Raw genomic sequence first — 16,045 nt, forward strand, 5'->3', positions numbered from 1 at the left:
TGATACCAGGATATCATTAGCCTTTTTCTTTACTTTTTCTTTTTTTTCTTTTTTTTTGATATATTTTATTGATTTTTTTTACAGAGAGGAAGAGAGAGGGAGAGTTAGAAACATCGATGAGAGAAAATCATCAATCAGCTGCCTCTTGCACACCCCCTACTGGGGATGTGCTCGCAACCAAGGTACATGCCCTTGACTGGAATAGAACCTAGGACCTTTCAGTCCACTCTATCCACTGAGCCAAACCGGTTTTGGCTCATCTGCCTTTTTCACTCTCACTCTCTCATGACTGCACAGGGAGTTTTCCAGAGGCTACAGGACTGCGATGATGAATCATTCTGATGGCTAAGAGGATATATGCTTATGGATTCCTATGTGTAAAGTTTTCAGTTTTAATTCTAATGTGATAATATAGTATACTGATAAAAAACTTTTTATCAAGTAAAAAAAAGTAAAAAACTTTTTGGGGTCCTCAATAATTTGAAAAATATAGGTGTCCCCAAAAGCAAACACTTTGTGAACTGCTGGTCTAGTACAAGGCCTGCCATATACCTGACAACAACGTTTAAACACTGCGCAAATAATCAATCAACTATTTCTATCAATAGACTAATGTCCAGTTAATGGTCTGTCAGATCAAATATGGAAAGAAGAGGTTACCAGGGATCAGTTCCCACTCTCTCAGCTAAGAAAGAAAAGAAACAGATTTGAGGGAACCATCAAATGAGAAAGAGCCAGGACCATCACAAGACCGTGACTCCACACCAATTCCCCCCATGGTCTATCCAGCATGTTCTAATGTGGTGAATACTACATTTTGGGTTATTTAAAAATTGGCCAAAGACAGTGTTATCCATCCCATCCCCCAGCTACCCAGGAGTTGTTACCCATTCCTTCCCCCCACCACCATCTTGTCAGCCTTAAACTATTAACTCTTAAATATCTCTTGAAACCTTCAAGATTTAGCTTGGCTGTCCTTCCTCCAGGCAAATGTCCTGGGGCCTTCACCCTACCCAAGTCTCTCTATCAAGGGTTTTTATAGAAGTTTTTTCCTTTTTCCCCACAGCACTTGCATGAGCCCCTAAATAAACACCCATTTGTAGGATTTTCATGTCTGCCTCCCCAGCTAGATAACATGCTCTGGAAGAGCTGGAATGTGCTGGCCTTGGTCACCACAGTATCCCATGTACCTGCCACAGGAGTCTAGGATGGAGCAGAAGCTTAATAAATGACGAATGGATTATTGGTTGGGTTGATAGGTGGGTAAGTGATGGGGTTTGTGTGACTGGACAAGTGGTTGGTTGTCTGAGTAGGTTGGTAGTTGGATGAATGAGTGGATGGGAGAATGGGTGGAGAGGGGTGAAAGGGCAATGAAGATGAGTAGTGGGTGGATAGATCACTGACTTGCTGGCTGGCTGAAGCCTCAGTAGGTGATTGGAAAAGTGGATCCATTCTAACTGCAATGACTAGTTCAGGCTCCTCTTTGACCACTTATATCTAATGACCTCCTAAATAGGTCTCACTGTTTCACGGTCTCACTCCCTGGCTTTTGAATACACAAATCTCATCATGGTAACTCATTTATAAAATGACTCCCATTTCCTACAGAATCATTTTTAGTTAAATCATTTTTAGAAAAAATGGAGAGAGAAAAAAAATCAAGTTGAAACTTCACAACTGGTCAAACCTGACAACACCATAATCTGAACCTCGCACTTCTTCTGTCTCCACTCTCACCAGCCATCTGAAGTTCAGCCATGTCATAATACTGTACTTTGCAGTTCCCTAATCATACTCTACAGTTTGGGGCCTTTATACCCTTTCTGCTTCATATGCTATTGCTCAACTTTGTCTGCTTGGCTGACTCATTCTGCAGAGTCTGCCCTCAGCTGTGATATCCTCAGAAGTCCTCAGTAGGAATTCCTATCAGCACCTCCCCACCTTCACCTGCCATGCCTGGAGTACACCATTATTACTTTGAGAACCTGCGATGGTCTCTTTGTTCCTGTTGCTCACACTAGATCATGAGCTACTAGAGAATAGGGATCATGCAACTTTTTTCGCTTTTGAGAGAGTCTCTATCACCTTGAATCATTTTATCTTGAAAACTCCCTGGGGAACTTTTAAGTCCTACTTAGACCTCAGAGTGATTTACCTGTGCCCCAAGCAGAATCTCCAAGCAGAACCACTGTGATGGCTTAGATTCTTGTTAATAGAAGCCTGAAAATAAGAACCAGCAGGTGCAATCAGCTGATAAACCATGAAGCCAAAAGTGCCCAAGAATGAAAGCTCATGTTCACATCCCATGGTGGGTTCAGAATCCTAGATTCTTTAAAGGTTAAAACTCCCACTCCCTACCCACAGCTCCCAAGAGGCTTGGGACTCACTCTAAAGGCAACCTAATTTCAGCCTTCTTTCATGTAACAAAATCAGATTTTACCAACTTCTGCTCTGGATAATAATTTCATTACACTAGGGTTTTTCAAACTAAAGTTCATAAAATCAATTTAGTGGGTAACAACCATCTATTATTTTTTAATAAAACTAAAGGCCCGGTGCACTGCAGGGCAAGAGGGGCAGTCCCGCAGCACAGCCTGCACCCTCTCGCAGTCCAGAATGTCCGCCTGCCGGCTTAGGCCCACACCCTGAGGGGTCCTTAGCACTGCATGGAGGCGGAAGAGGCTCAGGTCACCACTACTGTGCTCTCCAGCCATGAGCGCAGCTTCTGGGAGCACATTGACCACCAGGGGGCAGCTCCTGTGTTGAGCATCTGCCCATTGGTGGTCAGTGCATGTCACAGCAACCAGTCATTCCGCTGTTCAGTCAATTATTAGGGTTTTATTATATATAGGATAGTAGAGAGTAGAAAATATCAGCATGCCTTGACTGAGAACCCTCTTACTTTGGGTCATGTTTGAAGTAAACAGTCCTGTATAGTCATCATCAGCACTCCAAAACACAGATGGCCTTCATTTTAAATAAAATGAAAATCCTTTCTCATTAAAAGTCAGATGTTTTAAATTAATCTCCATGGGAGAAAATTCTCTTACAAACTAAAGTCAAAAACTTCCTGCAGCTGGAACCGGTTTGGCTCAGTGGATAGAGCGTCGGGCCTGCAGACTGAAAGGTCCCAGGTTAGATTTCGGTCAAGGGCATGTACCTTGGTTGCGGACACATCCCAGTGGGGGGTGTATAGGAGGCAGCTAATCGATGTATCTAACTCTCTATCCCTCTCTCTTCCTCTCTGTGAAAAATCAATAAAATATAAAATAAATTAAAAAAACTAACTTTCTCAATTTACTTTAAATTGACTGGCATTCCTCTGAGATTGAGAAAGTGTCCCAGAACAGAAAAGATTAAAGATTCTGGACTGTATCCTGGAACAGAAAAAAGATGTTAGAGGGAAAACTATAGTTCAGTTTTTAGTGAGGTAACAATGTTGATTTATTGATTGTGATAATCATACCATGTTAATATCAGGGGAAGATGGGTGAAGCAAACATATGGAAACTTTACTAGAAGTATAAAATTATTTCAATATAAAAGCTATTTAAAAAACGTTTTTCTGAAGAAAGGACCAAGAGTGTTCTGTCTCATAAACTATGTATCATTTAAACACAGTAAGAGTGGTGTACCTCAGTTCTCTAACCCTAAACATAATGACCACAAGATGTGTAATCTATATATGTAAAAAATCTAAGCGACCGGATGACGGAACAGCTGGTTGACCAGTTGCTATGATGCGCACTGACCACCAAGGGGAAGATGCTTAATGCTGGAACTGCCCCCAGGGTCAGTGCACTCCCACAGCCAACCTGCCATGTCTGGCCAACCTCCTGCGGTCTCTCCTCCCCCTCATCCTCCTGCGAGCTGGCCCCCATTGGCCCTCATGGGGACTAGGCAAGATGGCCCCTATCGGCCCTGATCACTTGCCAGGCCAAGGGTCTCCACCTGTGCATGAATTCGTGCACCCAGCCTCTAGTTTGCATATAATTAACTTAATACACAGGGAGAGCAATGAAGCTTCACTCTTTAACCAGCACTTCCTCAGCTTTCTCCCACCTCTCCCACCCTCCTAATACCCAAAAGGAAGATTACTAAGATTCCCTTTTCCTCCTCAGAGGGAACAATGTGAGACATCCTACAGATGCTGGCCTACAGATTTCTAATTCCTTACAAGCACTCACAAAAGGAAAGAATGGGGGTGGGGTGGCAGTTATTAATACAACAGATATTTTTCTGAGTACCCATATCGCCAGATATGGTTCTAGGCTTTGGGGAAATAGCCAGGAACAAGACCAACATGGTTACTGGCTCTCATGAAGTTTAGATTCAAGAGGGAGAGAGACAATAAACAAGAGAAAAAAAATGTATTTATATGCACACAGCACACATGTGCACACACACACACATCCCACACATACACCCCTCCTCTGCCAAGCCTGGGTCTGTGATGCCCAGTAAGGGCCGGGGTTTAAGAAAGGCTCTCACAAGAGCAGTAATAGAGCCTGGGAAGATTTTACATGGGAGTCAAACTTTAAGGTGAACAGGGATCAGCTCTCTTCTTCCTTTAATCCCTCCATTACCATAAGGGCAGTCAACAAGTGCCACCAACATGCCCCCAGCCTCCTGCACCCACTGCCCTGTCCCCCAACTAAAACAGCTTTCTCCAGAGACAGGAGCCAAAGGCCCCCTGAGGCTGGTGCACTCCTCCCTTTCCCCCTTGCTAACCATGACCTTCCACTCTCCTGCTTCTCTCCCTCCTTCTCTCTCAGTTTGGGCCTCCACACCTGCCTCCTTAAGTGTAGGCTGGCAGTAACAAAAGCGATTATAAAAAATTAATTGTAGCCATGATTTAATGAAAGGTTAGGATGTGCCTGGAGGTGTGCTGGACACTCTATTCTTCTTCTAATCCCCTCCACACCTCATGCAGTATTATTTCACAGCAGTATCTTCAAATGCTGTAGCATCTAAGGAGCCCAAAGAGCTTTTACCAATGCAGGCAAACCTATTTATAGTTACCATATTAGAAATTAAAACTGAAATATATTTTAAGCACAATGCACAGCACTCAGAGCTATATCATCACCGCAAAGCATACAGCTTCTAAAGACTCCACTCCACCCTGATGAGAGATGAGGGTAAAAATGCAAAACATCCCAGGGGCATTGCTGTGCAAACAGTTGACTGCAACCCCCCTAAAAGAGCATCAGTGATGCCCAGGCATCTCTGGACCACACTCTGAGAATCACTGTTCTACGAGAAAAGGAACAGCCTTAAAGAGTAAAAACAGCCTCCTCACCCAAGATATGCAATTCTGCTGTCCCCTCTGGCCCCTTTGCTCCCCTTCACTCTTCCCTTTCTTTGCTCTAGTCTTCCTCGGAAACAGTGATCACTCCCTCCACATCCACTATCACCTTCAAGTGACCAACCTCCAAATGTGCATTCACAGAGCCAATAACTAGCCTGTGCTCTTACCACCTGGATGCCCCGCCAGCACCTGAGCCAACTCAATGGACTACCACAGCCTTCCACTCCTGCCACCTCATCCCCGCATCCTGACTTTTTGAGAAAAGTCATTCTTCCACTTAATGTGGCCCCAAACCATTCAGTCATCTTTGACTCTTCACCTCACTATGTCTTGCTGATTGGTCTTCAGAATGTCTTTTGCAAATGCAAAAAAAAAAAAAAAAAAAAAGGATATAAAAAAGTATACACATTATGTATACTACACAAACTGGCTAGGAGGAGATACTGGATTCAAATGCACCAAGACTTTACAAGGAGTTACCTCTAGATCATGAAAGTATGAGTGAGTGAGACCTGATTTTTTCAATACACTTTTTGGCATAGCACCCATTTTTTATAAGCATACATTATTTTCGCAATCAGAAAATACAGTTCGATGAAAACTTCCTCTCGGTTTGATTTGTAAGTTTCATCCCTTGACCATGCCCTTTCCTATTACAATTCTGACCTCATCCAGAATCACACTCTCCTGGGTCACATTTTAGTTCTCCTTACGGTCTTCCTGCACTGGCCTCTGACGCCTCGGGGTTTTGCATCACAGAATGTGAGAGGAAAGTCAATGGGATATTAGACACTTAGCACAGTGCTTGGCAAATAGTAAATAAGTGTCCATTACTGCAGTTAGACTGCTATTAGATGAAACTTCTGAAAACACTAACTGGCCAATGACAACCCTGTTTTAAAACCATCAGGAGTTCCCAGTGCCTAATAATAACAGCCAATATCTATAAAGCTCTTACTTTGGGGCCCAGCACTACTAGCAAGCATGAGTTCATTCAATCACCATTTCAGCCCCATGAGGGGGGTTCTGTGAGAACTCCGTTTTACCGGTGAAGAGAATGAAGCAAAGGGAACAAAGCTAGGATGTGATAGAGCTGAGAGTCAAAGCCAATTCACTCTTACCATCCAACAGAGCTTTCCACAATGATGAACATTTTCTATATCTGCATAATTCAGTATGTAGCTACTGAGCATTAAAAATGTGACTAGTGCAATTGGGTGATTAAAGTTTCCCTTTATTTCATGTTAATTTAAATGGGTGCAAGCAGCCAATGGCTACCACACTGGCCAGCACAGACTGGAATATAAAAGCACAAACTCCCAAGCTTGGCAAATAAAAGATCTCACAACACCCTCCTACTTTCTTCTCAACCAATTCTTACAAAAAGCTGCAGTAAGTCTAAAAGCCCTGATGACTGCACTCAGTCCTACCACCAGCCATCCCTGCCCTCCTCTCAACCAATCCTCTGGCTATGGAGGGGCTTTAGAAGTTGGAGTGAGAGAGACTTGGGTTCAAACCTCGCTCCACAGACACCTGGCTGTGGGACATGAGCAGGTTGTTTTAGCCGGTGAGCCCTTGAACCTCATCTGTAGAATGAGGTGACAGTGCCACCTTCCAAAGAGCATCTGGCATGACACATCTACCACATCTACCGTCTAAATGTTTGCTAGTAATATACCTTCAGGGCTCAATTCAAACTCCACCTCTCCTCTAAGAGGCCAATGGAAGCCTGGGGGGTTCCTCCTCCCTCACTCCCAGGCTCCACTTCAAATACACAGATTCTACAGTTGTTTGTGTGCTGGTGTCTGTGCCTTCCTTGCCACTAGACAGCAATCCCTTGATGCCAAGGGTTTGTCATCAGTGAGCTTCCCAGCAACAAGTCCCCATACAAGGGCCTCTAGAGGGAACTGGGGCCAGCTCAGCCAGTATTACTTACTGAGGGGTCCCTGATTCTCTCGGTAAAACAGGAATAAAAAGCCCTCATTCAGTCAGTCAGTTAGTGGGAGGAGGAAAGGAAGTTGCCAACATAAAGAAATAAGCATAGTAGCCCTGCTGGCTTGGCTCAGTAGTTAAGCATCAACCTATGAATCAGGCCTGGTCAGGGCACAGGTCCACCCCAGTGGGGAGCATGCAGGAGGCAGCAGATCGATGATTCTCTCATCACTGAAGTCTCTATCTCTCCCTCTCTCTTCCTCTCTGAGATCAATAAAAATATATATTTTTTAAAAAGAAATGAGTCAAAACCAGTTTGGCTCAGTGGATAGAGAGTCAGCTTGCGGACTGAAGGGTCCCAGGTTTGATTCTGGTCAAGGGCATGTACCTTGGTTGTGGGCACATCCCCAGTTGGGGGTGTGCAGGAGGCAGCTGATCGATGTTTCTCTCTCATCGATGTTTCTAACTCTTTATCCCTTTCCCTTCCTCTCTGTAAAAATCAATAAAACATTTTTTTTTAAATAAAAAGAAATGAGTTTGATGCCAAGTGCGGGCAGTTCCTCAACAGGGATCTCCCATCCTTAGTATAAGTGACATTGTCGCCATCATCACAGACCTAAGAGACAAATATCAACTATTTTTGCTAATACTAGCTGCTCTTAAAATGGGAAGGCTTCAGTACATCCTAAGCATATCACTCCCAGTCAAAATACTACTGAGGTTTTCTTTCTCTTTTTAACTTGGTAGACGTGACACTAAATTCCACCCGAGAGACTCATCAGGAGGAGAGGCGAGAACAGTCAGAAAATGGAAGGAATGGGGAGGACATGCCTGATCAGATAAGAAAGCACATTACAAAACTACCACATGGCCACTTGCCAGTACTCAGTAAATATATTTTTTGGTAAACCACTTTTAAATACTTGTTATTAAATAAAGTTACAGAAATTAAATTGTAAAAACAACAGTAATAAAAATACCCAGTCAATAGTGAGCCCTTGCCAGATGTCGGCGTATGGAGAGCTTTAGCTGCATGTATTACCTCATATGAACCTCACGACAGTGTTTTTCACACTGCCAGCTGCAGCCCCTTAATGGATCACGAAGTCAACTTAGTAGATCTAGAAATAGCATTTTTTTTAAAGGAGACAGAATAGATAGAATAGAAAATCTAAGAGTAAGTTGTGTGAAAGAATGCATAATCTTTTACATTATCTATAGTTTCAATTTAAAATATTTGTTATTGTGAGTTACAGTAAAAACTATTTGAAAAAAAAAAGATCTCTTCTCAAAACTTATGAGGTATATACAGTTATTATCAGCATTTTACAGATGCAAAAACTGGGGCTTACAACAATTAAGTTACTTGCTCAGATTTACCCAGCTCATAAATGACAGTCACAACTGGAACCCAGGCAGGCTGCACTCAGATCCTGACCCTGTGAACACTGGCAGATCATTGGGACAGGGCCCTGCAGATCAATTAGCGTTTCCATGGGGGCCGGGGAGGGGGGGGGGGCAAGTGAAACCAACAGAAAATGGGGAAATTAGTTACCAAATTATTATTTTGTTGTCTCGTCAGAGAGAAACAAATTACCATAATATATAAAAAGCCAGGGCAGTCACGACCAAAACCAGGCGGACGACCAAATAGCAGGCTGCGTGGGGTGACAAGGCAGGCAGGGTGGTTAGTGAGGGATGACCAAACAACTGAACAGCAGGCTGTGTGTGATGACCAGGCCGGTGGGAGGGTGGGGGAGAGGAAATGGGGGCAACCAGGCTGGTGGGGGGGGGGGGGCAGTTGGGGACTACCAGGCCAGCAGGGAGGTTAGTGAGGAACGACCAAATGACTGAACAGCAGGCTGCATGGGGCGACCAGGCTGGCTGGGGAGCAGTTGGTGGAGACTATACTGGTGGGAAGGTGGGAAAGGGGGAAGGACATTTGGGAGTGACCAGGCCACAGGGGATGGGGGGATAGTTGGGGGCAACCAGGCTGGCAGAGGGGGGGCAGTTGGGGGTGATCAGGCCAACAGAGGGGGGAAGTTGGGGGCAACCAGACCAGCAAGGGGGGGGGGGGGGGCAGTGAGGGGCGACCAGGCTGGCGGGGGAGGGAGGGGAGAGGGGAGGGGGAGGTGTTAGGAGCAACCAGGCTGAAAATGGGGGAAGGGGCAGCTGGGGGCAATCAGGCAGGTAGGTGATCAGTTAGGAGCCAGCAGTCCCGGATTGTGAGAGGGATCCCAAATTGAAGAGGGTACAGGCTGGGCTGAGGGGACCCCCCATACACGAATTTCATGCACCAGGCCTCTAGTATCTTATAAAATTATAGAAAATTACCAATAAAAAGACTAGTCATAAAAACAATGGGAGAAATCACAAAGAAAAAGATATACAGATGATACATAAATATTAAACTTTTGTCTATAAAAGTTATGGATGATCACATTTCTGCTAATGTTTTACTCGTTTTAAAAAGCAGATCTATGACTAGCCTAAGAAACTAACTTTGAACAATTAACTATGTTTCCCAATCTGTAAAATGGTGGAACAATAATAGCATCTCCCTGCAAGCCTCTTGCAATTATTAAATTTTGTACCTCTGGCACAGAGCAAATTCTCAATAAAGGTAGCTGCTATTATGTGATGCAACACAATGGCTCTTTGGAATGTGAAACTAATACCCTGCCACATAACCAAAAGCCACAAAATAACAAAAGCAAACTCATCACTTCTTAGCAAGCATAAGGTGTCCCTTTCAAGGAGGACTGGTTACTGCCAAGGCTCCTAGCTCAGAAACTCAGTATCTACCCACCTCGAGCCCATCATTTAATTAAGAACTTAGCTGTACTAGCTGCCCTCACTTTCCGACCACTCCAGGACTTTCCTTTCTGTTAGTTGCTTCCTCTTTGCCCGAAGCTTCTCTCCTCTAAATTTAACATTAAAAAATTTATATATGCACCTCTATGTTCACAGCAGCAGTATTTATAAGACACGGAAAACAATCTATGTGTCCATCAACAGATGAATGGCTAAAGAAACTGAAATCGAAACACACACACACACACACACACACACACACACACACACACTGGAATATTATTCAAGTATAAAAAGAAAGTCCAGAGGGTGGAAAAATTGGATGAAGGTGGTCAAAGGTACAAACTTCCAGTTATAAAATAATTAAATATCGAGGATGTCAATGTTCAATATGATCATAGGTAACACTGCCTTATGGTATATCTGAAGTTGTTAAAAGAGTAAACCCTAAGAGTTCTCACCAGACCAAAAAACAAACCAAAAAAAAAAACCAACTTTTTTTTTAATATGAGACTAGAGTTCCTCTCCTCTTTCCGGTGCACAAAATCCATGCACAGTAGAGTCCCTAGGCCTGGGCACAATAAGGGCCAATCTGTGGGGTGACGGGCAAGGCAATGGGGGGGGGGGGGGGGGGACGACACACGCTCCACTCACACCTGCCTTGGCTGGCCTGGCACCATCCATTTGCTGGCCCTGCCCCCTGCCACTGCCACCACCTCCCTCTGTGGGGTGACCAGCAGGGTGATGGTGGGGTGGGGGGTCCTGGGGCTTGCAGGCTGGGGGCAGCTCCTGCATTGAGCATCTGCCCCCTGGTGGTCAGTGTGTATTTTAGCGACCGATCTTTCTGCCAGTCTGTCAATTTGCATATTAGTGTTTTATATATATAGATGATGAATGGTAACTAAACTTATGGTAGCAATCATTTCACAATATATGTAAGTCAAATCATTATTCTACATACCTTAAACTTACACAATGCTATATGTCAATTATATCTCAATAAAATGGGGAGGAAAAAAACATTTATTAACTTCAATCCTCCCAAACTACCAGCTAAAATTTTTTTCTCCAGTGCCAATGACTTTTCAAGTAACTTAAAAATTACATAAACAATTTATTATTAATTGTAAAATGAGAAAAGTAAAAATTTCAATAGTAAAAAGAGAAAAAGAAAAGCTTTCTATCTTCACCTAACAAATTATTCATCAATCCTCCTCTGGAGAGTTACCACTGTTAGGCTTCTTATGAAATGACGAGGGGCCCAGTGCACGAATTTGTGCACCTTGAATGTGTGTCACAAGACTGCAGTGGGAAGGGGGCAGGTCTCAGCCCATCCACCCGTACCTTTCTGCCACAGCCCCTGGTCCCCTGTCTACCGACAGCCCCACTCCTGCCTCCACTGCTCCCATGCGCTGATGGTCCCGGCCCTGCTTGCACCCACTGATGGCATGGAGCAATTGGAGCTGGCACCAGCAGCAGGTGCAAGCAAAGCCAGTACCGTCAGTGGGTGTAGGTAGCGGCTACTAATCCGATCGCCCCTCAGGAACACTGGGAGGTGGAGGAGCCCTGAGGGGTGACCGGGGCTGGCAGCCACAGCTCATACCCACTGATCAATCAGGCTGGTGCCAGCAGTTGGTGTGAGCAGCAGCTCCAGCACCAGCAGTGGGTGTGAGTGCCAAGTGGGACCTCAACACACGGGAACAAAGAATTTTCAGTAACCACCAGAGGTTTGCCCTGACAACAGCACCCCGGCTCACCTGCTCCACCATCCCACCACTGATGCCCAACATATTCTGCACACACACACCTCCTGGTGGTCAGCGCACATCATAGCGACCAGTTGTTCATTTGTTCAGTTGTTCCTCTGGTGGGTCTATTTGCATCTCAGGGATATATATTCCACATAGATATAGCATGTGTGTGCATATATGTATATATATTTTTTTAAAACACATTCATAAAACTTTACTGTAGTATATGTGAATCTCTTGTTTTTCTCACTTAATCCCTACCCTGGAATTCATTTAAGATGAACAGATTTTTTTATAAGAACTATATCATTCTAACAAAGGCATAGACATAACTTAAATCCCCCATCTTTGTATATTTAGGTCATTAATGGTTTTCTGTTACAAACATCCTTACACATACATCTTGGTAGGCAGGAATACATTCCATAAAATAAATTATTAAAAATAAAAATGCCTGATTAAAGGGTTTATTAAATTCTAATCTGACAATTACTATCAAATTTTCCAATATGCAAGTTTTCAAGATTTTAACCTTTATGCTTCTATCACCACTCCTTCACCAGTACTAGATGTTCTGTTTACAGTCATCAACCTCACTGATAAAAGATAGTTTCTTATTGCTATTATAATTTGTATGTCTTTCCTGAGGAGTTAGGTCTAGTACTTCTGGTTGGCCACATGCATACATCTCTCCATTTCACTACCAACTTCTGGATCACTATCTCTCCTTGATAAAGCTCTTTGAAAGATAATCAATGCCCTTCTCCTCAAGACCAAGGATGTTATCTTCCTTCCAATCATCAGAGCACCATCCTGGTGACATCTGACATCAATAACCACCTTCCCCAGGAGATACTTCTTTCCCGGCTATGACAATTGGCTGTGCTGATCCTCCAGAGGGGTGAGCCTATCTCCCCCTGGAATCCTAAAAAGGAGCAAATTCCAGTGTCCAATTCTGGTTCCCTTTTCTTCTCACAATAGCACTCTTAAAATGTTATCTAATCCCTGGATGGTGTGTTCAGTGGTTAGAGCATTGGCCCATGCACCAAAGGTCTGTGGGTTGGATTCCTGGTCAAGGGCACATACATGGGTTGCAGGTTCCATCCTGTGGGAGGCAACTAATAGATCGATCTCTCTCTCTCTCCACTCCCTCCCTTCCTCCCTCCCTTTAAAAAATCAATGGAAACATATCCTCTGGGGAGGATTAACCAAGAACAACAAAAATAAATTCTTAGAAATAAAAATGCCTGATCAAAGGGTTTATTAAATTCTAATCTGACAATTAGATTAATCTGACAAAAAAATGTCATCTATGTGCAAGACTTCCAAATGTCAATCCTCAGATCATCTGAGACCTAAACCCATGAGTCTCTCTGCTAAAGACCAGTAGAGAGAAGGATGTATTTACCATATTCAAGATAACAATCAGGGTCAACACGTAGGCAGCACTCTGTGCTGGACACTGTGCTTGTACTTGATACTTACTGAATCTCATGTAACTTTACATATCCAAGAGAGAACATGCCAACCTCGCTGCCCACCTTCCCAAACCTTTTCTGCTTCCTTGATCATCAAACCTCAGTTAATGGCTATGTTCCTCCCTTTTCCCCTCCTTCCCACCCAAGAAGCTGCCAAATCCTGTCAATTCTACCAGTCTTTTTGTGTTATTAATCCTCACCCTCACCTCTGGACATGTATATTTTTTCCACTGATTTTTAGAGAGGGTGGAGGGGAGGGGGGGAAAGAGAAAAGGAGGAAGGGGAAAGAGAGTAGAGAAACAAACATCAATGTGAGAAAGAGACATAAATTGGTTGCCTCCTGCACTCATCCCAACCAGGGCCAGGGATGGAACCTGCAACCCAGGTATGTGCTCTTGACCAGGAATCCAACCTGAAATCCTTTGGTGAACAGGCTGGCGCTCTAACCATTGAGCACACCAGCCAGGGTGAACACTAAATGTCTTGCTGTATCTATCCAGCCTTCCGATATCCACCTCTGGACCAAACCCCTGCTTCCTAACCTTTTACCCCAATCTTGATGTCACCACCAGAGTTCTCTTCTGACAGGACAAATATCAACACTTCAACTTATGTCCTTCAAGCACATACATGATTTTTGGACATGTTTCCTGCCATCCCTCCATGTGCCGGGGCTCCAGGCCTACAACCTCAAGGCACTGCACTTGCAGTCCTCCCCAGATAGCCCTTACCAGACAGTACTCCTAGAAGCCATTGGTCAGACCTCAACACCTTGGCCCCCAGACAGCACCCAGCACGATGCTGTGCATTTGGTGGGTGCTTAGTAAATGCTAAAATTACTCAATCAATCTTCTAGCAGGTACTCATATCATTCCAAAGAAGGAAAGGGACTATATAGTACATGTGAATCCAGAACAAATAAAAATCTTTTAAATCATCTAAATGCCTTTAGGGTCTGTTTGTCTTATATAATTGCATACATATATATATATATATATATATATATATATATATATATATATATATATTCTCTTAGAACTTACAGAAAGGCCAAATTCCTTCCCTAAAAAAACTTAGAAATAACTTGAAAATCACAAAAGTTCCCAATAGTTACAAACCATAATAAAAGTCCCTATTTGCCAGCAGAAACAGAGATTCAGGTGAGTCAAAGAAGGTTCTGATTTTATGATCTCCTATTGCCCCAATCACCCATTAGAACCACCAAACAATGACCTCCACAAATCAATACGATGAAAGGGGAAGACCTTATGGAAAGCCAAATGTCCAACAACTTGGCTGAGAGCCAATTAAAAACATATGGTCTTGGTCAACTGTGCCAATCAACTCGGAGGAAACACCATTTAGGCCTACTTCATTCTTTCAATTTTAAAAAGTTACTCTCCTCATGCATCTTTCTAAACTGATTTTATAAAGAGTTCATTGAGAAGCAAGTCCAGATTACTTTTCCATCAATTAAGAGTCAAGTCGTTCTGAAAAGCATTACTTTGTAGACATATAGAAGATCAATTGTGCTTGTAACTCTGCCCCTGTTAATGTCAGCATATTTCAAACACGTGTACTTAAATGTCCTTTTTTGTGTGTTTTTTTTTCTCCTACAGGAGTCAAACCTTGTTCAAGTTTCCTCATGCACTCGTTAATCTGAAGTAAACTGCAAATCACTGATTAGAAGTCAGGGCTCTTGTTTAGGGAATCAAAATAATTTCTTAGGAGATTAAAAAAAAAAAAAGGTTATCATTGTTAGCAACTTAAAGAACTTCTGAGTTGGCATAACTGGAGGAGAGTTCGTCTGACAGCTCACTCGCACGCCCCCTGAAGGCTTTTACACCTTCATGAAATTGATCACTTCATTTTTTTTTTTTTTGAAGGGGGAACAAGCAAACCTCAAGTTCATCTTTTCGTGGCCACGTGAACTCTTTACCCCCAGGGTCTCCTCCAGGGCAGCGTGAGAGAGACAGCAAAGCCATAAAGTGCTCCAGGCCCCCCGAGGCCACCAGCAGGGCCAGGCGGCCAGGGAGCAGCCCCTGACACCCAGTCCCCCAGGCTGGCCTGGGACCCCGGGGGGTGGGAGACCCACTTCCTCGGGGTGAGCGGACGGAGGGGAGCCGCCTGCACCGCCCCACTCACCTGCGATTCAGGGGCCGGACCCTCACGGCCACCTTGACCGATGCCATGGCTCATCCCGGCTCGGCCTGGCCCGCGCGGGGTCCCACTTGGCTCAGCTCCCCGCGGGCGCCCGCGACGCTCGCCCGGGACTCCGGCCGCCGCCCCCGCCCACTTCCCCCGCGGCCCCCGCCCCTCGGCTCCGGCCGGACCTGGCGTCCCGCGGCGGCCCCACCTGCCGGGCCACTGAGCATGCCCGGCGCCGCTCCGCCCCGCGTGATCCGCCGGGCTCGGCGGCGCCCCGGGCGCGGAGGGCGGGACCGCGCTGCCCGGCGCCGCCGCCTGGGACCGCGGAACCGGGAAGCTCTCGTGGAGGCCAGCGGCCTGGAGCCCCCGAGGGCGGCCAGGGAAGGGTGGTTTTAGGAAAACTGGGACCCCCCAACCTCCTCCCCGTGGGAAACTGGGGAGAAGGAGGTGGTCGCGGTCACGGAGGGCCGGAGCGAGGACCACAGTCCCGGACCGGGAACAGGGTTTCAGCCTGACACCGGGACCTGGCCGGCCCCGCGGGGCGGGAGGCGGCCCCTCCGGTTCAGAGAGCGAGAAACTAAGGCGCAGAGGGGAGCTCCTCCGGGCCCTTC

General features: G+C 45.0%; 1 protein-coding gene across 11 annotated transcripts in view; it reads right to left on the reverse strand.

Moving 5' to 3' along the window:
• KIF16B (kinesin family member 16B) overlaps positions 1-15,649 on the reverse strand; it is a 256,668-nt gene extending 241,019 nt beyond the window's left edge. For 6 of the 11 annotated variants that reach the window (XM_045574799.1, XM_036417856.2, XM_036417855.2 and 3 more), the window contains exon 1: positions 15,432-15,643. In XM_045574799.1, coding sequence (XP_045430755.1) covers positions 15,432-15,478 — 47 coding nt within the window. In that variant the 5' untranslated portion in view covers positions 15,479-15,643. Of the gene's footprint in view, positions 1-15,431 lie in introns of all 11 variants that reach the window. The other 5 variants (XM_045574798.1, XM_036417849.2, XM_036417854.2 and 2 more) reach the window with 4 other exon arrangements.
• Between the last annotated feature and the right edge of the window lie 396 nt (positions 15,650-16,045).

This window comes from Pipistrellus kuhlii, unplaced genomic scaffold, assembly GCF_014108245.1.
Source record: "Pipistrellus kuhlii isolate mPipKuh1 unplaced genomic scaffold, mPipKuh1.p scaffold_m20_p_6, whole genome shotgun sequence".
In the NCBI taxonomy this organism is placed as follows: Eukaryota; Metazoa; Chordata; class Mammalia; order Chiroptera; family Vespertilionidae; genus Pipistrellus; species Pipistrellus kuhlii.